At 41.1% G+C, this 24,740-nt stretch overlaps 1 protein-coding gene across 1 annotated transcript in view; it reads left to right on the plus strand.

The window, feature by feature from the left end:
* tm9sf3 (transmembrane 9 superfamily member 3) overlaps window positions 1–24,449 on the plus strand; it is a 116,044-nt gene extending 91,595 nt beyond the window's left edge. Inside the window, exons 10-15 of the mRNA XM_067972760.1 lie at window positions 2,819–2,958; window positions 6,959–7,027; window positions 9,297–9,443; window positions 10,513–10,596; window positions 14,507–14,583; window positions 23,071–24,449. Coding sequence (XP_067828861.1) covers window positions 2,819–2,958; window positions 6,959–7,027; window positions 9,297–9,443; window positions 10,513–10,596; window positions 14,507–14,583; window positions 23,071–23,138 — 585 coding nt within the window. The 3' untranslated portion in view covers window positions 23,139–24,449. The remainder of the gene's footprint in view (window positions 1–2,818; window positions 2,959–6,958; window positions 7,028–9,296; window positions 9,444–10,512; window positions 10,597–14,506; window positions 14,584–23,070) is intronic.
* Window positions 24,450–24,740: the final 291 nt, after the last annotated feature.

Below are 24,740 nucleotides of genomic sequence, written 5' to 3' on the forward strand. Positions count from 1 at the left end.
GCTCGATGCTTCCAAACCTCACACATCACCCTGCAAGTACTTTGATGGACCAAACCCCACCGCCCACCGCTCTCCACAATGAGTTCCCCCACTGATAGTGTTCAGAGCCTAACATTCTCACACTCCACCTCGTGCAATCACTCCTAGGTCTAGCTCCCAACAACCTTCCCTCACGTTTGTGGCTTTCTCCCATGCTCCAAACCAACCGGTTGGCTTCCTCCCACCTTTACTTTTTCTCCTCATCTCTCTTCTCCCTCCCCACTCCCCCCCACCCCCCCCCCCCCCCCAAATCTTCTCCAAGTCGCTTCCTGGTCTGACCCTCAGCCCCATCTTCCCTCTCAACCTCCAGCTTGGAATATACTTAAATTTCCCTGTACACCCTAATCCTTAAAGTTAAGAGCTAAATATTTAGTACATCAGTGAATGAGCATGTGTAAGACCCACACAGATACATAAAGGAGAGAGAACGGCATGGGTGGTAAATACCGCTTACTGCCTTCCCACATGTCCTGCTACGTTCTTGAGTGTCACCTCTGCCATTCATAGCTTTATACAGGTGGGCTGAGGAAATTTAATTAACTGATGACCTCTAATTGAGATCCCTTTCCCTTTGCCGTTCAATCTTCAACCTCAACTCCCTTCCTACGGGCTGCTTGTGTTTTTTAGTGAACCGTGTGTAGGCTGTTCAATTTTACCAGGACTGGCATGACATTCCAATCCGTAAAATGGACTGGCATTATTTTGATTGGTTACATTATTCAAAATAAAACTCTAAAGCTTCCTTTTGAGTTCTTAATTGAGAAGTTGAGGAATCATGCAGCTCTTATGTCCTGGGAGAGGAAGAATTGGGATCTCGGACCCAAATTAGCAGATCTTAAATTTCCTAAAACTGAAAGTTGTCTTATTTTGTATGATTGCAGTATTTGAAAATACTCTGCTCTGATTGGCTGAATACTATATGGTTATGTCGAATAAGCCCCTCATACAGGGTAAACTCAGGCGTGTGATGGGTGTCGACCAATCAGCCCCTGCAGTGTACCAGCAAGAGTGGGGAATTTTGTGCTATCTTTGAACCCAGCCAGCAATTCGCAAAAGCTGCTCAAAGTAGGCTCCAATAGTTACGGAGTTTGTTAGCTTTAGTGGGACAATTGGGAGCAAACCAGTCAAGATAGGATAGGATAGGGTTAAATAAAGCTGCATTTTGTTTGATATTTGGGGATTCTTAAACAGACAGGTCACTTACATGGTTTGAAATGCTTGAAAAACCTGAGGGACCAGGGCTGTAAAAAAGGCCAAATGGCCTGGAATTTCCTGTGTATAAAACTGCTTGAAGATCCAAGACTGGCTGAGAGAGACTCTTGGCAAACACATGGCGCAATCTTTCCCTACCTATAACTGTCTATAGCAAGAGATAACTCCTTACAAGGAAGCACTTCCTGTCTTAAAGATGGCCTGAGTGATTAGCAGGAATAGACTTCTAGGCTGCAGAAGACCTTTGGTTCCAACTTGCAATTTCATCCTTCAGCTGTAGTTTGGATATGTTATCCATAGTCAGAATGGACACAGACATTTGGTACCATGCAGTGTATCAAGAACATTGATGGGCCACAAGTGTTTTTATAAGTTGATAGGAAAAGCAAGGCCCATATTTTGAAACGGGGTACAAGATAAACCACATTCCCTTGGATTGCTGTGATCAGGTGTAACAGCAGTCGTGTTACCCTTAGCTTTTCAGGTAGACCAGAATTAAAAAATAAGATGCAGACAAAGCGGTAGTCAGATTAAGAAAGAGAAGAAATAATAAGACTACGGCAGTAAGGAAGATTAGGATACGGGAGTGAGCGCCAGTAAATTCACTAACCAGTTCTCGAAGTGTAAGAAATATGTAAATTCATAAGTAACCTAGCACAGCACACAGAAGGAACCGGATCGCTAGAGAAGAGGATTCAACTCTAAGCCTATCTACTAATATCATAGGCTTCAATAGAAAGCATACAATTGCTAAAGGAACTGAAAAGCCTGACTAGCGCAATCCTCGCAGCTGTAATGCTAAACTAAGATGTTACACTTGACAGAATCCCTGTAAAGCCTATGAGATTGTAATTCTGAACTGAGTACTATTACATTAAGTTAAATTGATCCCAATTCAGGCCGTACTACAAGTTTGAGACTGAGTGAATCTATTTTATGAGCTACAGCTGCATTGTGATCTGTCACAATTTAAGAGTCAGGAAACTAAAGTAATATTAGACATATAACAATGTTGCCATTCTTTTCTTATCTCAGGTAAGCCAAGAATTAAGTGGTTTTCAACCTGGTAGAATATTTTCTTAATTCATATTCACTTTGGCTTAATGTATGAGAACCCAAAGTGACCTAAATATCGCATTGGATATGAAACCTTAGATATCAAAGATAAATCACAGTATGTTTCCTTGATCAGTTGTGGGCATTGTAATGTTAAGATTTTCCTGCTAACTGTCTGTAACTTAATGGGTTCTGGTCTCAGAATTGAATTTTCCCATCTTAATGAGTCCATAATGCCCACTAATCATCCCTACAGTGCGAGGAAATTCAGGATAACCTTGGTTGGTGGACACTCTCTACCAACGATCTCATCTTTTTAAATCAATCTGATTTTTATAAATACTCTGGTACGGCACAGTCGCCCATCAGCTGCTTACAAGCGGTGAATAGTTTTACATCCTATTCACACCACTCGAGGTTCACAATTTATCAAACTCTTTCAATGGTGCAGTATGAACAAAATGTGCAGTAAAGTTGAATTGACTTTTAAGATTTTTTTTTTCCCTTCAAGGTTGCTGTGTGCTGCATCTGTTTTTTTGTCATCCTCCCACTGAACTTGGTGGGGACTATTCTTGGTAGAAATATGTCAGGACAGCCCAACTTTCCTTGTCGTGTTAATGCAGTACCACGTCCAATTCCAGAGAAGAAATGGTGAGTAGATACAAAGAAAAGTGTGATTACTATTTGTTCAGTTATACATTGTTTATAAGAATAAAATTTATAAATTATTTTGTCATGTCATTAAACCCTGGTAAAGCTGCAATTTTTGCAAAGGATAGAAATTAGCTGCGTGAGAAAGCTGAGAATTCATAGAATCATACAGCACAGATGGAGGCCATTCGGCCCATTGTGCCTGTGCCAGCTCTTTGAAAGAGCTATCCAATTAGTCCCACTCCTCTTCTCTTTCCCTGTAGCCTTGCAAATTTTCCCCTTCAGGTACTTATCCAATTCCCTTCTGAGTTATTATTGAATCTGCTTCCACTACCCTTTCAGGCAGTGCATTCATAACTTGCTATGTAAAAGAAATTTCTCCTCATCTCACCTCTGGTTCTTTAAATCTGTGTCCTCTGGTTACTGACCCTTCTGCCACTGGAAACAGTTTCTCCTTATTTACTCTATCAAAACCTTTCATTACTTCGAACACCTTTATTAAATCTCCTCTTAACCTTTTCTGCTCTTAAAGAAAATAACCATGGCTAAATCAGTGCTGCAGGCACCAGAACCCTTTGTGTTGCTGAAATGACATTGGACTCCTTGAAGCTGTGCCTTTCAGAGTCAACCTCATGCACTCCAGTACAATGTAGTCACACCAAACTGCCACTAGCGGAGCCAGTTTGCTGCAGACTGCACTGATTACTGTGTGCTTGTGGAGGCACTTAAGGTATTGATGGGAGCTAACTGTAGGAATACTTTCTGCAGTCTTTCAACAGCTATCTATCTTAGTCTTCCTAATTTTTATGAATGTACTTGAGACCTGATGTGCTGAGCTCCCTCACGGTTTGCTCTCACTCCCCATTCTGACCTGATGTTTTATATGTTCAAACATTGCTGTTACATTAACTTGGCCTCTGCGTTGCCTACTCTGGTTTAGAACTGGGGTATGGTTCAGAGCCAGGTTTCTGCACGAAACTGAAATTTCTGTAGGGTGGCAGAATCACTGTCCTGAGTATTTTTTCTGTTTTGAGCTTGCTGTTAAATATGTAAGTTGAATGATGAAGACCATACATAAGAACAACTTGCATTTATACGGTGCCTTTAACATAGTAAAAGATCCCAAGGCGCTTCACAGGAGTCTTATTAAACAAAATTTGACATTGAGCCACATAAGGAGATATTAGGACAGGTGACCAAAAGCTTGGTGAAAGAGGTAGGTTTTAAGGAGCATCTTAAAGGAGGAGAGAAAGGTTTAGGGAAGGAATTCCAGAGCTTAGGGCCTAGGCAGCTGAAGGCACAGCCTCCAATGGTGGAGCGATGAAAATCAGGGATGCGCAAGAGCCAAAAATTGGAGGAGTGCAAAGAACTCGGAGGGTTGTAGGACTGGAGGAGGTTACAGAGATAGGGAGAGGCAAGGCCACGAAGGGATTTGAAAACAAGGATGAGTGTTTTAAAATCAAGGCGTTGCCTGATCGGGAGCCGATGTAGGTCAGCGAGCAAAGGGATGATGGTTGAACTGGACTTGGTGCGAGTTGGGATAATGGCAGCAGATTTTTGGATGTGCTCAAGTTTACGGAGAGTGCAAGGTGGGAGGCCGGCTAGAAGATCATTGGAATAGGCTGCAAACAGTCTTGTTCATCAGACAGTGGCCAGGAAGAGGGATGGGTCGGTAGCAAAGGAACAGAGTTCATGACGGGGACCAAAACAATGGCTTTAGTCTTCCCAATATTTAGTTGGAGGAAATTTCTGCTCCTGGACAAGCACCGTGACAAATTAGAGGCAATGGAAGGGTCGAGAGAGGTGGTGGTGAGGTAAAGCTGGGTGTCGTCAGCGTACATGTGGAACCTAATGTGTTTTTGGATGATGTCGTCAATGGGCAGCATGTAGATGACAAATAGGAGGGGCCCAAGGATAAATCCTTGGGGACTCCAGAAGTAACGGAGCTGGAAAAGAAGCCATTGCAGATGATTCTCTGGTTACGACTGGATGGATAAGAATGGAGCCAGTCAAGGGCAGTCCCACCCAGCTGGGCAACCGGAGAGAGGCATTGGGGGAGAATGGTGTGGTCAACCGTGTCAAGGGCTGCAGACAGGTCGAGAAGGATGAGGAAGGATAGTACACCATGGTCACAGTCACAGAAGATGTCATTTGTGACTTTGATAAGGACTGTTTCAGTACTGTGGCCGGGGCGGAAACCTGATTAGAGGTGCATATGATAAGTAACCCAAAATTTTTTCACTGTCTCATTGACTGTGAAACTGGTAGCTATATCATTGACTCTTCCACTAGCCAAGCAAAACTACATCTATTGTTACGAGTACTTCACAAATAATCGAAAAGTAAGAAATCAATTCAAAACAAACTGATTAGTTGTACAAACCTCGTTGACTGACTACAATACACATTAGACATTACCACTGACTGACTTTTTGCCTATTGCATAGAGTAGATATGAGTCAGGCAAACACATTGTGTAGTACAGATTATGATTTTTATATAAAAAATATTGGAAATACACCACTGGTCTATCAACATGTGTATTTAGAAGGTGTCAACTAAAGGTTGTGGGTTCAAGTCCCACTCCAGAGACTTGAGCACATAAACTGGGCTGACACTTCAATGCACTACTGAAGGAGTGCTGCACTGTCGGAGGTGACTCCTTTTGGATGAGACGTTAAACTGAGGCCCCTTCTGCCCTCTCAGATGGACATAAAAGATCCCACTGAACTATTCTAAGAAGTGCAAGGGAGTTCTCTCGGTGTCCAGGCCAATATTTATCCCTCAGCCAACACTAGTGAAACAGATTATCTGGTCATTATCACATGGCTGTCTGTGGAGCCTTACTTTGGGCAAATTGGCTGCCACAATTCCCTACATTACAACAGTGACTACATTTTAAAAGTACTTCACTGGCTGTGAAATGCTTTGTGATGTCCTGAGGTCATGAAAGGCACTATTTAAATGCAATTTCTTTCTTTTCTCGAAAGGATTGGTTAATGTTTGAATGAGGACCCTTCATAAATGCTGATGTGAATGCCTTTATAAGACAGAATAATTTTACTTTATCCTTGGGATGTAGACATGGATGCATTTATTGTCCATCCCAGTTGCACTGAGAACTTGATAGTGTTTTTACTACTGAGTGGCTTGCCCTACTTCAGAGGAGGTTAAGAGGCAATTTATCAAATTCTTGAACTCTGAACTCCTGACCCCTGCCTTGCTTGTTCAGTACCCAGACTACTAAACTACTAAAATAGGAGAGAGTGGAGAGCTATAGGTAGAAGCCAAGGGTCCGGAATATGAACTGTCACAATGGGGTTAACAGCTTATGAATTTTTTATATAAAAGAAGCTGGAAAGAGGTGAAGAATTGCTGGGTGATGGAGAGATTATCTCAAGTAGGGAAAATGAGAGGATTAAACTAAGTTCCAAAACGGAAGAGAATGAAAAGGAGGGTGGGTTGAAGAAATGGGTAGGAAATTAAGGAAGTTTAACAACTTCAGACTTTAGGCATCTCCCCCATATTTCTGCCTGACTTAATTCTGTTGTTCCCCAATCTAGAAGAGGCTTGCTGATGTAGTTCCAGCTTTCACATAACTGTGGGAAGTGCTAGTGTTCATTTTGCTAAACAATCCTCACTAGCATTCAACAGGGTACTTAAGCTAGTAATTCAACATTTTTAATATACCTTGTGCATACAGTGGTAGCTGGACTATGGGATACTGTGTTTATCCAGCTTTACATGAGTTCTCTCCTGGGGGCAAAAAGACAAATCACAGTTGCCTTCAATGGGGTGAAAATCATGCTTTTTCCTCTTTTGGTGGAAGGGTGGGTGTTGTAACCTTTGACCTCGCTGTGCACAGGAAGCCAGCTCTCAGAACCACACGAAAAGACCTCTCCTCAGTTGGAATCTCTTATAGAAAATACCAGGTCAACAGATGATGCTTTCTACTTGTAGCATTAAGTTGGCTGCTACTAATTTTGATCTTGTGTTGCAGGTTCATGGAGCCCGCTGTTATCGTATGCTTGGGTGGAATCCTGCCTTTTGGCTCTATTTTTATTGAGATGTAAGTTTCTTTATATTGTACTATGGGGTGTCCCAAAGGTTCATCTTGTATTGTGTACTTCAAGGCTGAATTCATAACTTATGTTGATGCTACATAATATAACATTGGATTTTATATTCATGTACTCAATCGGCATTGATGCTTAAAATTTAACAGCCTCAAAGGAAGATGGAGACTGCCTATTTTTAAAAAAATAATAAAATCACAGTAGCTGCTTAGGTCAAAATAATTTTTAGAGAGAAGAAAAAAAAATCACTGTAGCGAGTCAAGTTTAAACCCTGTTTTAAATATATTTGAGCGCACTGTGAAAATTATTGAAATGTCTAATTGAGACTGGTCATTTGTAATACCTGTCTTGCAGTGTTGTTGGGCCTTAGTGTATTGGTACAAATACACTACAGGAAACGTCACACTAAAGTCAATATATTTCAGTGTTGTGCAGCACACTAGTGTGATCCACTTCATTCATCACCAAGTCTGGTTGTTCCACCCCCACTGAGACCTTTGACAAACCAGTAACCACCAATGCTATACAGTTCAAATCTCTAAACCCAGGCTTAGGTGCGCTTTTTACAATTCAAATGGGCGTGTGAAAATTTAATGCAACCATCTTTACCCAAAATAATTTAAATGTTGACTGCAGTAACGTATTGGGTTTCTAAATTGCAACTGCAGTAGTGAAATTTAATACAGAAGCATTTGGGAAAAGAAGTGTAAAACTCAGAATGTTGTCTGGTTATTTGGAGGTATCTGTATCTGTTTTTACATCCGTTTTATTTAAACTGGATTCAGCCTTGGGGTAAAAGCTTTAAGTTTGACTCTGCAGTAATTCCCATTTCATCTTTTTGAAATTGGGCACATATATCTAGGAACTGAACCTAATTTATGCCTCAACTTGTGCTTCATTGATCAAAGAAAGGGACTCGCCAGATCCTGACTAGAAGTAGAGTGAACTGGATGCAGTTGGAACCATTTTACTTTGTGAAAATTGGACTTCAAAAATATATATACTTATTTCCAATTTGCTCCTTCCTCTTCTGAAGGGGCTGACTCTTGCTGGGATTTCATAATATCATAGAATCTAGCAGCACAGAAGGAGGCCATTTGGCCCATTGTGCCTGAGCCGGCTCTTTGACAGAGCTATCCAATTAGTCCCACTCCCCTGCTCTTTCCCCATAGCCCTGTAAATAGTTCTGAGGGCCCTGCTAACTCCTCTGGTACCTCACCCAAGTGACCATTCTTAAGGTGTAAACCAGGACAGTAAGTGTTGACTAGTTATTGGGCCATGGGAGGCATCCTGTTTGCACTTCCCAGCAGAAGTTAGTAGATAGCAACTGGCAGTGAGACAGAACCCTGGTGAAATATTCCCTTCCCTCGCTCAAGAGCTCCGAGGTCAATTGTAACATCTCAGTTGTTGCTCTGGCAGTAATGAACATGTGTGCGCGAGAGTTTACTCTGCACAAATCTTCTGTTTCTGGTCCATCTTCCTTCACAACTGAAACAGTGTTTCACACTTTACAAATTAACAGTGACTGGAAATTATTCTTGTGCAGTTGATGTTTAAGTTGACCCCCTCTACATTTATTGCTGGACCTGATCTTGGATACGCCACTCTGTTAACTTGTGTTTTTGAAACTTTGAAAAGTTTGAAATTGTGCTTAGGAGATGGTTTATTGTCAGCCATTTTAATGTAGAATAACAAACCAGTTTCAAATCCGACACTTGTATTGAAATAGCGGGATGTAGCACTCTCACTAGGATTTCAGTGAAGCATAACAGTGGATGTGTGTTAAAAAAATATATATATATATTTACGCTGTGTCCAATTGAACTGGAGGGAGAGGGGAACATTCAGCAACACAAGTACTGATTTTTGTCCATCCAAACCCACATTGTGTCTGATAATTTTGAACTGCATGATACGAGTTGAAGTACTGATGGGTACAGGTGTGTCACTGGTGATGGCAGAGAGTAATTTGAGATGATTGCGCAATACATGTACAATGTTAAAGGATATTTGTTTAAGTTTGATTTTTGTGTCATGTCATGTATTGGTACCATTGCATTAAATTAAAAGTTTCCAGTATCCCAATGTGGAAAATAAGTAGAAAACCAGGTCTATGTCACTTAATACATATTATGGGGTGGGAGAATGGATTAGTGTGTGAAACTGTATATTATTGCCACTAGAATGAATCATTTGACCAGTGTTTAAACAGATTAATTGAAAAAGAACATCAATTTTAAATACTTTTCTCCCCATCATTAGGTACTTCATCTTCACTTCTTTTTGGGCTTACAAGATTTATTATGTATATGGATTCATGATGCTTGTCCTGGTTATTCTCTGCATCGTGACGGTCTGTGTGACCATTGTCTGCACTTATTTTCTACTCAATGCTGAAGACTATAGGTGGTAAGTTGAAGAACTCCTGTCCACCTATTTGAACTTTGTTAAATGTTTCTTCCACTCGAGTCTGAAACCTGTTCCAATACAAAAGTGAGTTCTGCCACTACAGTAAGCCAGGCTCGCCAAAAAGAAAACTGATTCTATTCCATCTTCTGATGGGCACAGTTCCACGGATGGCCTCCAATACCTTGTCCAATTGGCCGTTCTTCATGTTGGAACCTAAACAGTCCATTTCAGCACGCTTTGTGACCATGGCAGGCTTTGTAGCTGAGCCTCGTCCTGTGCTCGCCTCACATGCAGCAGGATGTACTCTAACACTGAGGAATGGGAGCCCTGGCCTTCTAGATGGAATGCCCGTTTCCTCAGATATACTGTAGTTACCAATCTCACCCTGTTTTTTTTTATTCGTTCACGGGATGTGGGCGTCGCTGGCAAGGCCGGCATTTATTGCCCATCCCTAATTGCCCTCGAGAAGGTGGTGGTGAGCCGCCTGTGATAATGGTGCAATTAGTTTTACATTTTTGTGGCAAGTGCCCTGCTGGAAGCTTAAAATATATATTTAACAGATTGTTTTAATATAATTAGAAGAGCTGACGTTGCATTAATTTGTCTAAAAGCTGATATTTTGTATGATAAACATGGTGGGTTTCTTTGGCTCTCATTGCAGCAGCAGCATCGACCTTGAACCATTCACCTCCTTCCCACAGCCTATTGCAATAAAGAGCCCCATACAGAGTGGGGTCAGACCCTTGTCATGTGACTCTGCTTCTTGAATTAGATGCAGCTTTTCATTCAGAACAAAAACTAAAGTACAAAGATCTGTTTCTAAGACGAGACAGCCACAGCTAACAGAATTTGGACAGAGTTTTACATTATAAAATAACGCTGCTTTAATACAATTGTGACACTGTTCTTTTCTCAAACTAAGCACCACAGATGAGTGCATTGTCTACCTAAAACTTGTATTGTCTGAGATTTGTTGAATTTATAGAATGTTTTCATAATCCAGAAGCATGTCGGCCATCATTCTTGCTTACTGAGCCATTTTTGAACAATAAACTTGTTGCTATTACAGGCAATGGACAAGCTTCCTTTCTGCAGCATCCACTGCAGTCTACGTTTACATGTACTCCTTCTACTACTACTTCTTCAAAACAAAGTAAGCAGTTATATTTTTCTGATTCATATATTTAAACAGCTATGCCAATAAGAGTGCCCATGTTCTCTGGTACTTACTGTGTTAGGAATATTTAATGCAAAATCGGAGTGACTTAATTTAGTGAACTTTTTACGAAGTTTAAACTAACTTCTGGGTATCCTTTTACTTCCCCCACCCCCCCTCCCCCTTTTTGAAATCAACCCCTGACTTTCTAAGAAAGTGACATTGCAGTGGAATAGGCACAAGCCTTTCACCTCCTGAGACCTGGGTTTAAATCCATCCCAGACCAATGGCACTAAAGTCTCCTCTGTCTACTAGCTGGAAAGGTCTCATCTGAAATAAGTTTGGCCAGTTTCAACACTCTTCCTAGGAATTAATGGACAAGGACTCGCTGCACAACACTGCCTCTAATTTAGCACTGAATTGTCAGTCTCGTTCAGGGCACAGGATGAATGGTGTGAGAGATGGAAAACTCATGCTGGTGCAGTAAGGGGTCTCCTCTGAGGTACATTGGGGCAGTGTAGAGGGAGGTTTACTCTGCATTTAATGGCATGAATTGATTATTTGCTGGCACTGTGCCCAATATGGAAAGTATTCTTCAATGCCATCACAAAATTCACCCAAAAAATGACAGGGTTGGAATTAATGTTGTGTATTGAACATAGGTGGTTGTATCATTCAAAATATTATTGTACTCGGTGCTCTCATATATAAGTCTAACTTTAATGTGATAGTTGCCTATCCTGAAATGTAATGATACAGGAACAGAAATAGACCATTCATCCTCTCAAGCCTGTTCTGGCATTCATTCAGATCATGGCTGATCTGTACCTCAACTCCATTTATCTGCCATTGATCCATATTCCTTGATACCCTTACCTAAGCAAAGTCTTGAGGACCTTAGTCTTGAAAATTTCATTTGACTCAGCATCTACTGTCTTTTTGGGGAGAGTGTTCCAGATTTCTACTACCTTTTGTGTGGAAAAAGTGCTTCCTGATTTCACCCCAGCAGTTATCTGGATTCTCTCCATACCTTTCTAAATAATGGAGTGACATTTTCATTTTTCCAATCCGAGGGAACAATTCCTGAATCTAGAGAGCTCTGGAAAATTATGACTAACATATCTTCAATTTACTCACTTATTTCTTTAAATACCTTGGATCACGTCCTGGACATTTGTCTATCTTAAGTCCCATTATTTTCTCCATTACCATTTTTTTTTTTACTTGCATTAAATCCAATAAGTTCTTCCCCTTGACTTATTTTTAGGTTCTTTTGTATCGCAGGTACTTTGTCCTCTTCCTCTACTGTGAAAATATACTGTAGAAGCTGAAACATTGTCTACATTTATGCATGCTCAATATAAATACTGAATTGTTTTACCCAATTATATTTGCAAGTATAGAAGTTTAAAGTGTAACGTTTACATTTCACACTTCAAATGGTGCCACATCACCAATTTCTAACAAGGGGCCACCGTACTTTAAAGTGACCTGTAAGAGATTTACAAGGTTAAGGAATTCTAGTTGTTTCTCTGGTTCAGAGGAGTACAGTGCTGAGGAGTGGAAACCTGTGGGTTTCCATCTGCAATTTTCCTCACAGCAGTGTTCCTATATTTATTAGGCTGTTCAGGGAGGCACTAAGCAGAAGGTCACTGTATCTCTCCATGTGCATCCATACTAACCCTGGCAGGAACAAAGGAAAATCAGCAGAATGAATACCAGCTGCTTTCATGTAACACCTGTTACTTATCGAAAGCAGCATTGTACAAGGCGTTGAGCCAGGTTACTTGCTGCTCTTGGTTTAGGGAAAGGCACAGTAGGAGCAAAATTCATAGGATCATAGAAAGTACCACTTAGGTGCTGTGCTGAGGTTGGGGCAGAGTAGAGGGAGCCTTTTTTCCATCTGATTCTGCTCTGACCTGGATGCGCTGGGATGCTAACGCTGGTGCCTGATATAAGAGTTCCATTCCCTAGCACTAACCTACCTATGTCCTTTTTACCTGCATTCAATCCTTTAAAGAATCTGTATACCTGTACCCCTTGATCCCTCTCTTCCTTCACTGTTAAAGATCATGTCATTTACTTCCTTGTATCCAAAATTTCCTATTTCACATTTCTGTATTGAACAGCATCTGCCACATATCTGACTAACCTATCTTCCTCCATTAATCTCCTATACTCCATCATAGTCCACCTTCTGCCCTAATTTGGTATATCAGTGTACTTTGATATCATTCCTCTTGCGCCTGTGTCCCAATCACTTGTATAAATGGAAAACTAAAGGGATCTCAGCAGAAAGACCTGTTTTGCTTTACATTTGTATTAATGAGTTGGATATAGAGGCACACCACTGATGCGAAATACGTTGCATTACACTGGTCTGGCGACATTCCATTTTTAGTCCCATTAACCCTTTGACTCCAATAGTGGCTCTTCCACATTGCCTTCTATTATTCCTACAGTCCCACTGTCACTGTCGTCTTAAAACAAAATTGAGGTTAAATAGTTATTGAACATCTCTGCCGTCCCTCACTCCCAACCACAAGATGGCCACCTTTTTTGGTTCCACCTCTTGTGTGCTTTTAACTGTAGAAATATTGGAGTTGTGGACATTTCATAGTATCATAGTAGGTACAACACAGGAGGTGGCCATTCGGCCCATCGTGCCTGTGGTGGCTCTTCCCCACAGCCCTGTAGATTTTTTCCCCTCAAGTATTTATCCAATTCCCTTTTGAAAGTTACTATTGAATCGGCTTCCACCACCCTTTCAGGCAATGTATTCCAGATCATTACAACTCGCTGCGTAAAAAATAATGTTTCCTCATATCACGTCTGGCTCTTTTGCCAATCACCTTAAATCCGTCACCTCTGGTTACCGACCCTTCTGCCGCTGGAAACACTTTCTCCTTATTTACTCTATCAAAACCCTTCATGATTTTGAACACCTCTATCAAATCTCCCCTTAACCTTCTCTGTTCTAAGGAGAACAACCCCAGCTTCTTCAGTCTATCCACATAATTGAAGACCCTCATCCCTGGTACCATTCTAGTAAATCTCTTCTGCACCCTCTCTATGGCCTTGACATCCTTCCTAAAGTGTGGTGCCCAGAACTCAACACAACACTACATACAGCTGAGGCCTAACCAGTGTTTTATAAAGGTTTAGCATAACTTCCTTGCTTTTGTACTCTATGCCTCTATTAATAAAGCCCAGGATCCCAAATGCTTTTTTAACAGCCGCCTTAACTTGTCCTGCCGCCTTCAAAGATTTGTGCATGTGCACCCCCAGGTCTCTCTGTTCCTATACCTGTTGTCTGTTAGGTGCAGCTATTGGAGAGGAGCAGGAAGTTCTCCCAGTGCCCTGGCCAACATGTTTCTATCAACCAATGCAGACAGATAACTCCATTCATCCCACTTGTTTGTGGACAAATTGCTGCACTCAAATTAGCTGCTGTGTTTGTCCACATAACAGTGACTGCACTTCAGAAAATAATTCATTGGTTTTACAGCACTTTGCAGAGTCCTGAGGATGTGATAAGCTGCTTTATAAATGCAAGTTCATTCATTCTTGTCAATTGCACTTTTAAATTATTCCAGTGGAGTATAGGCTTCACGCGCTGCCTGCATACCTGGCATTGTGCTCAGTGTCCCTGCCACTTAGGTTGGATGGTATTATGCCTTATGGTTTTTTGTGTAATAATACATTTAGTTAATCTCCCTTTAATGTAAAAGATTTTTTGAAAATGTAAACAAATACTAAAGTGTAAAATTGTATAGTTTGCATAGGAGGGTTAAAATGTGTATTCGGTCATCCAAATATCAAGAGCCAAATAATTTTGTGCATGTCTGTTAAATGTTACACATTGAATGTGTGCTAATTAACATCTTTTACTTTCTTCCCGCAACAGGATGTTTGGACTGTTTCAGACAGCATTCTACTTTGGGTACATGGCAGTGTTTAGCACTGCCCTTGGGATCATGTGTGGTAAGTCCAGTGTTGGAAATGCACAGAGGCCAAATCAAGGTGTCAGAGGACAGGTGAAGCTCTGGAACATTAGCTGAAATGATAAACCGTCCAGAGTGACTAGTTTCATTCTAATACTCTCCAGGCACTTGATTTTATATATTGTCTAAAGGATCAACTGGTTTAGAATTACAATGTGAAGTTGTGCTAGAGTTATCGTCAATTGTTTTCTTCAATAACTGTCCCAGACCTAACAGTAAACATCACTTTGTATTCATCTTCTCACACAACAATTAGCAGTGCTTTCTCTAAATGTGAGTCCATTAAGTCAGGAGCTCCCAAGGTTGCAGGGTGCAGATACTTTACCCTACTTTATCAAAAACCTACCATAATTTGGACTGTGTCTAACAGATCCCCAGGCCCCATTGTATCTACTGGCTCTTTGCTAGAGAAATCCAAAACTATCCCTACCATCCCACTCTGTCCCCATAGCTCTGTATCTTATGCAAAGACCTCTGCCTCCATTTTTCAGATGAAAAGTGTCCGAGTTTCTCCAGCCTCTCCTTATAACAAGAGGCTCTCATCCCTGGTATCATCTTAGTCAGTCTCTTCTGTACCCTCTCCATGGCCGTAGCATCCTTTTTGAAGTAGGGCTCCCAGAGCTGGACACCACCATATTCTAACTGGGACTTAACCAATGATTTGTATAGGAAAGTGGGCATGTCGGATGAGAGCAGGATCAGGCTCCACACGAACATTGCCCATAGTTAAATAGCCTGCTGACAGCAAATGTGTAGGCCCATACATGAGTGGCTGGTTGGGTGAGGGCCCGTGGAACTGTCGCCACCTGAGGAGCTATTGCCCAGGAAGAGTCCGTACCTCCAGCAGAGTGGGGTGGAAATTATGGGGGCAAAATTAAAAGATTGATGTGTCAGCCATGGCTCAGTTGGTAGCACTGTCTCCTCTGAGTCAGAAGGTTGTGGGTTTAAGTCTCACTCCAGATTCTTGAGCACATAATGCAGGCTGACATTCCAGTGCAGTACTGACGGAGTGCTGCATTATCGGAGGTGCCGCCTTTCAGATGAGACGTTAACCCAAAGCCCCATCTGTCCCCCAGGTGGACGTAAAAGATTCCACGGCACTATTTTGAAGAAGTTCTTCCCTGCGTCCTGGCCAATATTTATCCCTCAACCAACACCTAAAACAGATTATCTGGTCATTATCACATTGCTGTTTGTGGGACCTTGCTTTGTGCAAATTGGCTGCTGCATTTCCTACATTACAACAGTGACTACACTTCAAAAAAGCACTTAATTGGCTGTAAAGCGCTTTGGGATGTCTTGAGGTTGTGAAAGGCGCTGTGTAAATTCAAGTTCTTTTTTTCTTTTATTGGGCAATTAAGCATTTCAAAGTAACTGGTTGTATTGGAATGAAAACCCATGTAAATATTTCCTATAATATTGCTGGGAATTCCGCCTGCCACAAAGACAGGGCAAGTGTATCTACAATCATTCAGGTTTACAGCACTGAAAAAGGCCATTCAGCCTATTGTATTTGTGCTGGCTCTTTGCTAGAGAAATATAAAACTAATCCCACTGCTTCTCTCTCTCTCCCTATGGTCCTGTATCTACTTCTGCTTCAAATAGTTATCGAATTTCCTCTGCCTCAACCACTCCCTGTGGCAGTGCATTCCATGCTCCAACAAGCCTCTGAAGAAATTTCTCCTAACCCCCCTCCTCACTCTCTTAGTGACAATTTTAAATTGATGAACCCTCGTTGCTTACTTCCTAACCGGGGGGAAATAGTCTTTCTGTATTTACCTTAGTAAAACCTTTCATAATTTTTTAAAAAACAATATTAAATCTCCTATGCTCCTGTGGAAATAATCGCAGTATCCCAAGTCTCTTCTCATAACTATAGTTCCCCATCACTGGCATCATCCTGATGAATCTACACTGTACACTTTCTATGGCTTCAATGTCCTTTCTGTAATGGGCATGTAAAACTGTACACCGTAATTTAACTGTGGTCCGACCAATGTTTTGTACAAATTTATCATTTACTACTTGTACGTTTATAAAACCCAAAAGCCTGTTGGCTATATGCCTTTATGACCATATGACTTATGGCTATATGACCTTTATCGACCTGCACTTGCACTTTCAGGGAATCCCTAGGTCTCTGTTCATCCTTCAGTGTATACTCCTATTGCTTGTTTTTGCTCCCAATATGTATATCTCACATTTATCCATGTTAAATTGTTTCTGCCAATTCCACTAACCTATGTTCTTCCGAAGTCTTTTCCGGTCCTCATCGCTATTTGGCAAGCCCCCTATTTTTTTGTGTCATCAGCAGATTTTGAGACACCCAAGTCCAAATCACCTATATATACCTAGAACAAAAGTGGACCCAGCACTGATCCCTGGGGTACATCACTCTAACCCTTCTCAAATCCAAGCAACATCCATTTACACTAACTTTGTTTCCTATCCATCAACCAACTTTTTAATTCATGCTGCTGCATTTCCTTTTACACCGTACTCCTGAATTTTTCCTACAAGTCTCTTATCAAATACCTCTTGAAAATCTGCAGTGCATCTATTGCATTACCTTTGTTTATCCAATGGGTCACATCTTCAAAAAAAAAACTCCCATTAAAAACATGAAGTATAAGCCACTCTGAATTGCTAATACCGAGTGAGAAAGATGTGCAGCTATTCCTGGGAGACCGTGTGAAGCCATGCTGTTGAATTCAGCCGTCCTAGCTCTTCCCCCCCCGATTGTTCCATCATCTGCGCCAAATTACACAGATATTTGCAGACAACTAGATGCAGACTTTACCCACTGTATTACAAGAGTGCTTTTTAGCAAAATGAGCAAAAGGGTCTGTCACTTTATAAAATCAGGTGCATGCTCTTTGATGGCATACCACTAAAGACATTTACTATTTACCTCTTGCTGCCAAGTTATTCCACATCAAGAGGTGGAGTAGCAGGAAATTTAATACAGAGGCCTAGAAGTGAATTGAAACTTTGTAAGCATCTTTATTCTACCTGTGTAATGTAGACTATTGGGTGGAGGTGTAAAGTGGTACGGGATAGTGTAAATCTTTATCAGTGACTATTCAAACATATTTAGTCCTGCTCTCACATTTTGGTTAATCGCAAAATGTCCCTTTCCCATGTGAGTCAATGTCTGTTAAGTCCCATCTCTACACAATTTGTATTGTGTAGGAAGACCATTGCTGACCCTATATTACGTGCTGCAATATATATGCAGGAGTTTGCCTAACTGAACTAGTGTTAGAAAAAAAAGTCCAGGAGATTGGATTAAAATTATGTTTTCCATGTCAATAGATAGTTCGAGCATGAAGGTGCGGCATGATTTTTCTGATCAGATCAGGTTATCCAAAAAACGTTATCACAACACTTGTTTGGTTGAAGTAAATTTTTGTGCCTTGTGTAAGAATTTTTCCAGGTAACTTCAGTGTTTCAGGAATTCCAGTTGCAGGGATTTTAACATAACCGCTTACCTTTATTGGACAGATTTTAATTGAGTGTTTGTGAGGAATGTGCTGTGACTGGGCGGATTTACTCATGACAAGGATGGGGGTTGGTGGCTCACTATTCCTGATCTACATAAATGACTTGGATTCAGAAACTCAGTGTAAGTTGGTCACATTCACATACTAAACTGTGAGGGACCGCAGCAGCAAAAGCAGAGTCGGAAGCAGCCAAGGACTAACAAAAGAAATGATAAGTCTACGGTCCTACAAATGGTTTTGAACTAGTTAAGAGAGACAGTGATAGTGAACTGTATACAAACCATGTCCAGTCATTGCAGAGCAGTTAACAAAGCAAGCTGGATGTGGGAGGCCGATGGAACCTCAGCGGGAGTTCAGCCTTGAGATGCAGTTGGACAGGAGTGTTTTTTTCAATAGTTAATACTTGCATGAAGTGAGTACGCAGAATTTAATTCTTGAGTTCAGGCTAACGTTATCTACACTTTTTAAGTTAAACACGAGGATGGCAATGCAGGAAACTCTTGAGATATGTGCAGTGTGATCTGTGGATCTTTGTGTATCCTCAGTGAATCCAGGTGCAGCACATTGCCCTAAGTGTTAGAAAACAGAGTCTGTGGAGCAATGGAATTCTGTGCTGGAGCAGCATTTAGCTGCACAGATTGAGTAATTTGAGACATGACATGGTAAGTGTAGTATGTTTGAGAGAAACAGGTGACTTTGAACCTATGGTTTCCAAAGCTTTTCACCACTGCCCGGTTTTCCTTGCCCCATGACTGAGTCTGTTGTGGACTAATTGATAGAGATTGATAGCTATGATTAGTAATCAACTCCATTATTGTTGTATCATGTGACTGTCGGGATGGTAGAATACGAACTAGATGGGCCTTAGTCTTTTTTCATCTAGCAATTCCTATGTTCCACTCCACAGCTGCAGAGAGGATGCAGGGTTTCTGGATCAAACTCTCCAGAATGTGTTAACCCGAGAGAAAGATCAGCGTGTTGGTGCAGGAGGGAAGGGTTTGTATTCTTGAGGCACTGGGACGAGTTCTGGTACAAGGGGAGGGGAGGGCCTTCACCTGAATGAAAATGGCACCAGTTTCCTTGCGGAGAGGGTAAATAGAGAAGTGGGGGACGATTTAAACTGATATGGTGGAGGGATGAGGAAAGTTTAAGTGAGACTAGAAGGGAGAACAGAGGTTATTAAAGCTGTTGGAATACAAGCTGAAATAAATAGTGTTTAAGTATTATCAGAAGAAAGGGAAAGGAGTAGGCTAGTTGGATCCAAAATTGGCTCAGTGGCAGGAAACAAAGGGATTGACGGGTGTTTTTGCAACTGGAAGGCTGTTTCCAGTGAGGTCCCACAAGGATCAGTACTCGGTCCCTTGCTTTTTGTGGTATATATTAGTGATTTGGACTTGAATGCGGGGGGCTTGATCAAGAAGTTTGCAGATAATACAAAAATTGGCCGTGTGGTTGATAGTGAGGAGGAAAGCTGTAGACTGCAGGAAGATATCAGTGGACTGGTCAGGTGGGCAGAAAAATGGTAAATGGAATTGTGAGAAGTGTGAGGTAATGCATTTGGGGAGGGCAAACAAGGCAAGGGATTGCACAATTAATGGGAGGATACTGAGAGGTGTAGAGGAACAAAGGGACCTTGGAGTGCATGTCCACGGATCCCTGAAGGTAGCAGGACAGGTAGATAAGGTGGTTAAAAAGGCATACGGGATACTTTCCTTTATTAGCCGGGGAATAGAATATAAGAGCAGGGAGGTTATGCTAGGACTGTATAAAACATGGGTGAGGCCGCAGCTTGAGTACTGCGTACAGTTCTGGTCACCACATTACAGGAAAGATGTGATTGGACTAGAAAGGGTACAGAGGAGATTTACGAGGATGTTGCCAAGGCCGGAGAATTTTAGCTATGAGGAAAGATTGGATAGGCTGGAGTTGTTTTCTTTGGAACAAGGGAGGCTGAGGGGAGATTTAATTGAGGTATATAAAATTACGACTGGTCTAGATAGAGTGGATAGGGAGGACTTATTTCCTTTAGCAAGGGGTCAGTGACCAGGGGGCATAGATTTGGAGTATTTGGTAGAAGGATTAGAGGGGAGCTGAGGAGAAATTTTTTCACCCAGAGGTTGGTGAGGGTCTGGAACTCACTGCCTGAAAGGGTGATAGAGGCAGAAACCATCAACTCATTTTAAAAAGTACTTGGATGAGCACTTGAAGTGCCGTAACCTACAGGGCTATGCACCAAGTGCTGGAAAGTGGGATTAAGCTGGATAGCTCTTTTTCGGCTGGCATGGACATGATGGGCCGAATGGCCTCCTTCTGTGCCGTAACTTTCTATGATTCTATGAGAAAGTGAGAGATAAAAATACAGATGTATAAGAGGCAAGAGGTATCAAAAAAAAGATAGTGAGGAAGCCAGGAAAAAGAATAACAGCCAATATTCCAAAAAGCTGAAGTCAGGATTGAGTGATGTGAATATATAAAGCATTCAAAACAAAATTCCAGAGTTTTAGTGACCATTTTTTAAATTGATTATTCCTTGTCACTGACTCCCCAACCAGAGGATATAGCCTTTCCCTATTCACTCTATCAAAATCCTTCATAAATGTTAACATCTCCTCTTGGCCTGTCTTCTCCAGTGGAAACAATCCCAGTATCTCAAGTCTCTCCTCATAACTATAGTTTCCCGTCCCTGGCATCACCGTGGTGAATCTACACTTTCATGTTCTCTACGGCTTTAATGCTCTTTCTATAATGGGGTGCCATACCTGCACACTGTGCTATAATGGTCTAAACATTGCCTTGTACAAATCTCTTTCTTTCTTTGCTCATGTACTGTATGCCTCTCTCCAAAAATAATTAGCCAGTCAATCATTTCAGTGCTGTTTGTGGTATCTTGCTGTGCAAAAAATGGTTGCTCCATTTCTACATAAGTCACTGCACTTCAAAGTAATTAATTGTAGGCCTCGAACTTTGAGATGATCACGAGATCTGATAAGGTTCAATCTGTGTTTCAGTGGAGGGTGATCAAACACAGGATCATTTTCTTTTCACTTCCCTGTCCTGGCTGAGTTCTGCTATCTCAGTGCTGACTAGAGACAGAACTTGGGACCCCCTGGACTGTACAGCTCAGTACCACAGCGAGTGGAGCTTTATGCATAGGTTTGAATGGCCAATTACAAAGAGATTGGAATAGAGAGGTAAAGGGAAAATTTGAATATGCCCGCGGGAAGAGTCCTGGGGGCGTCGGTGATTTGTGGGCGCCAAACCCGGAAGGGAAGTAGGCAGGTTGCCCTAATGAGGCAAATTAAAGCCTCTCCCGAGTTCGGCGCCCGGCAGCCAGGAGCTGCACATCCAAAGGTGGGAGGGGGATGAGAGAGATCTCATCGACCGTTGGGAGAGAGATCAGGGGTGGGGGGAGTGCAGGTGACATTGTTTGTGAGGTATGTTTATTTATTTTTTAACAGTGAAATGTAATTTTATTTAATTTATTTACTCTATTTTTCACTGATCCGGCTCTTCCCCATGCGTGAATCGGAAGCCATGGGAAAGCTGCAAATGCACCCGGACTTGGCTTTTAAAATTGAGCCCAAAATCACCGATTCGGACATAAATATTGCTGCAACAAAGAATTATGCAAATAAAGAAGGTATAATTGTCTGGTACATATTGATATTTGAGCAATCTGGATTGCTTAACTAGCTGGAAAGCGAGTTATTGAAATACTCCCACATTCAAAATCTGATTGAGAAGCTTTAGTAATGCTAAAGTATTTTGCTGCAGATATTTGATTGAAAATGGATGCTCGAGACATTTTATTTTGTCGTGTTGGTAACATTAGACCAGTGGTGTTTGTAGTACGGCCCCAGTATGTGTATTTGTGCCTCCTCACGGCCTGCTTGGCTGCGAGATGTGTCTCTTCTGTTCCTTGTATTTAGAATTTATAGCACAGAAACAGGCCATCAATGCTGATGGTGTTTTATAATGACGGGGTATTATACAATCATAAATATGTGTATTATTCTGCTGCTATGGTCTGTTGTTTTAAGACCCGACAGTCTGATTGTCATCAGATTATTTACTTAAGTCACTGCGTTTAATTGGTGGGAACTTTGCAGATTGAAATGTGCTCGTCAGTTATATACTGCAGCTCAAACACTCGACGTTATAAGATTGTTTCACATCTGTAACAAAGTATGGTGACTTGGCACTTTTAATACTACAAGAAGAGATGCACTGTCAGTCATTTTTGAAATCTTGTACTTGGCACGTTACCATGATCCCAAGCTGTTCTGGCAATGTTCCAGTCTTTTATTCTTTAATAAGCTTGAATTTTCAACTCTGTCTCTTTGTTGTTTTGACTATTAATGATGTTAAAACACTTGAATGGAAACTGCAAATTATAACTGCAATGTAGGTACTAAGCAAAATGGTGCTATTCCAGCCTCAGCTGGAAATAATGAGCTTGTGCTTGATCAGCCTGCTGGCATAATGGTTAGTGAATCGGTATACAGGCAATGTGAAATATAACGAGTACTACCAGCACTCTTTGTCCTGTCCCCCAATTTTCTCCCACCTTCTCCTGCAGACTGACTTGCTGGTGTACAGTTCCACAGGCACACTCTGGTACCTTGTCCAAGTAAACATTCTTTGTGTGTACTTGGACAGAGTGTTAGGAGATACTTGGCCTTGGGTGCATCACATCTGAGTGTCCCCCCATTGTTGTGTCCGCACGCACCCTGTTCAGGTGGAGTCACTGAATATCGATCAGAAGTGAGCAACAGTATCAGTTGTCTCTCTCTTCCTCCACTTCCCCAAGGTCAGGGATTAGTCATACACTTTGATTACTTACCATGTGTGCATGGAGCAGTGTGCTATCTCTATACAAGTCATATTAAGGGTAATTCTCGTTACTGTACAAATGTTACATTTAAGTATTGTATGTTTAAACACTAAATGCTCTTTATTTCCAGGTGCTGTTGGTTATATGGGAACAAGTGCCTTTGTCAGAAAGATCTACACCAATGTGAAAATTGACTAAAGGCGGCCAGAGACCCTGGGAGCTGAGGATCACTTACTGCTTTTTGTTTGTTAGGCTGGAACTTGCACAGTTTAAACTGCAAGGAGACATTAGGTTAACACTGGGTAAAACGTGGGTTCCATTCATGGAAGCTTAAAGCAACACCTGTTTCCCTTGATCCTGAGCTCGTATTGACTGCTTTAACCAACTGTTCAGCAAAAGCTTGGATTATATGCAGTAAGCATTACTACAACACAGTGCTAATCTTCCCACATAAAACATAGCTCATTAATGAAGAATAGACTAGCTCTCTTCAATGAAGAGGACAAACAGTTTATTTAAAATCATTTGTTCCATTGAGAAGGAGGGTTAAATCTGACTACTTAAAAGTTACTCGAGCCTCCATTCTGAGACGGTTACCTTTCCAAATCGATCAGAAAGGTAACTCCAGAAAAGCTGTGCGTTCTAGTTTTTGTGACCGTTACTCAAAAACCTGCTATGTTTTTGTACTTTATCGATGTTGGGAGCTTAATGCATTTATTTTAATTTGTAAATTTGACACCATTTATGTCCTATCTTCAGTAATAGGGTGCACATCAGTCATGATTATAATTGGACCAACTCAATTTCTGTATCTTAAAAGTCAAGTCTGAGATATAAGTTATAAATTGGTTCTCAGCTTCAGTCCATCCAAAGAGTGAAGACTAAGGACAGAGACGATCATCTGCACTGAAATTCACGGTAGTTAGCATACAAAAAAAGACGAGTACTCTGTTAGAAAGGCTGGTGATCTGTTGGTTTTTATTAGACAGCTCTAAGTGAAATATTTTAATTGGGCGTATAAACTGATTTTCTCTCGTTTTTTTTTCTTCCTCTCCAAGAGTTAGTCTTGCAGCTTAGTCTTGTTTTATGTTGCGGTGGGAATGAAGGCTTTACTTAAGATAATATGAAAGGGGGTAATAAATGTATATAACCTTATAATGTAACTTTAGGCGTAGAACCCAAATTTATTTGGATGTACAGATTTATTACATAGTACTTTTTCTGATAACAAATTAATTTGGTGTATAAATGTGTGACAATTTTTTGGGTGGCTTTTTACATCTTGCCTGCCATTGCATGAAAATGGTATCTCCATTATATGTGTGGATGTTACTCTGACTTCTTTAGTATTTTTCCAATTCTGTCTCTGAAGGCTCAACAAAATTGTAATTTAGAACCTAAAATTTTGTTAATCCTACCTGAGCACTCGACATGTGCATCATCTGGAGCATTACTGCTTGAAGGAATGTTCAGGAATAATGAAAACAAAATAAAACTTTTCAGACATAAGATTTGTTGTTGTCTTTAAAATGGCACGGTCGCACGCAGAGTAAGAAAAGTAACGTTATCAAATATAGAAACTCGTGTGTAGCAAATTTGAAATAAACACAGAATCGCTGGAGGGTTGACACCTCAAGACAGGAGATAAAGGAAAAGGGAGGGGGAGGACAGGTAGAGGGGAAGAATACAGATATGCTAATTATATTAAAATGCCAACTCGTGGTTTTTTAAGAACCTATAAGTTTAAAATCTCCATTATGGAATTAGTCTGTTGATAGATTGAAGGTTTCTTTGGGCTAT

The sequence above is a fragment of the Heptranchias perlo genome, chromosome 36 (assembly GCF_035084215.1).
Source record: "Heptranchias perlo isolate sHepPer1 chromosome 36, sHepPer1.hap1, whole genome shotgun sequence".
Taxonomy (NCBI): domain Eukaryota; kingdom Metazoa; phylum Chordata; class Chondrichthyes; order Hexanchiformes; family Hexanchidae; genus Heptranchias; species Heptranchias perlo.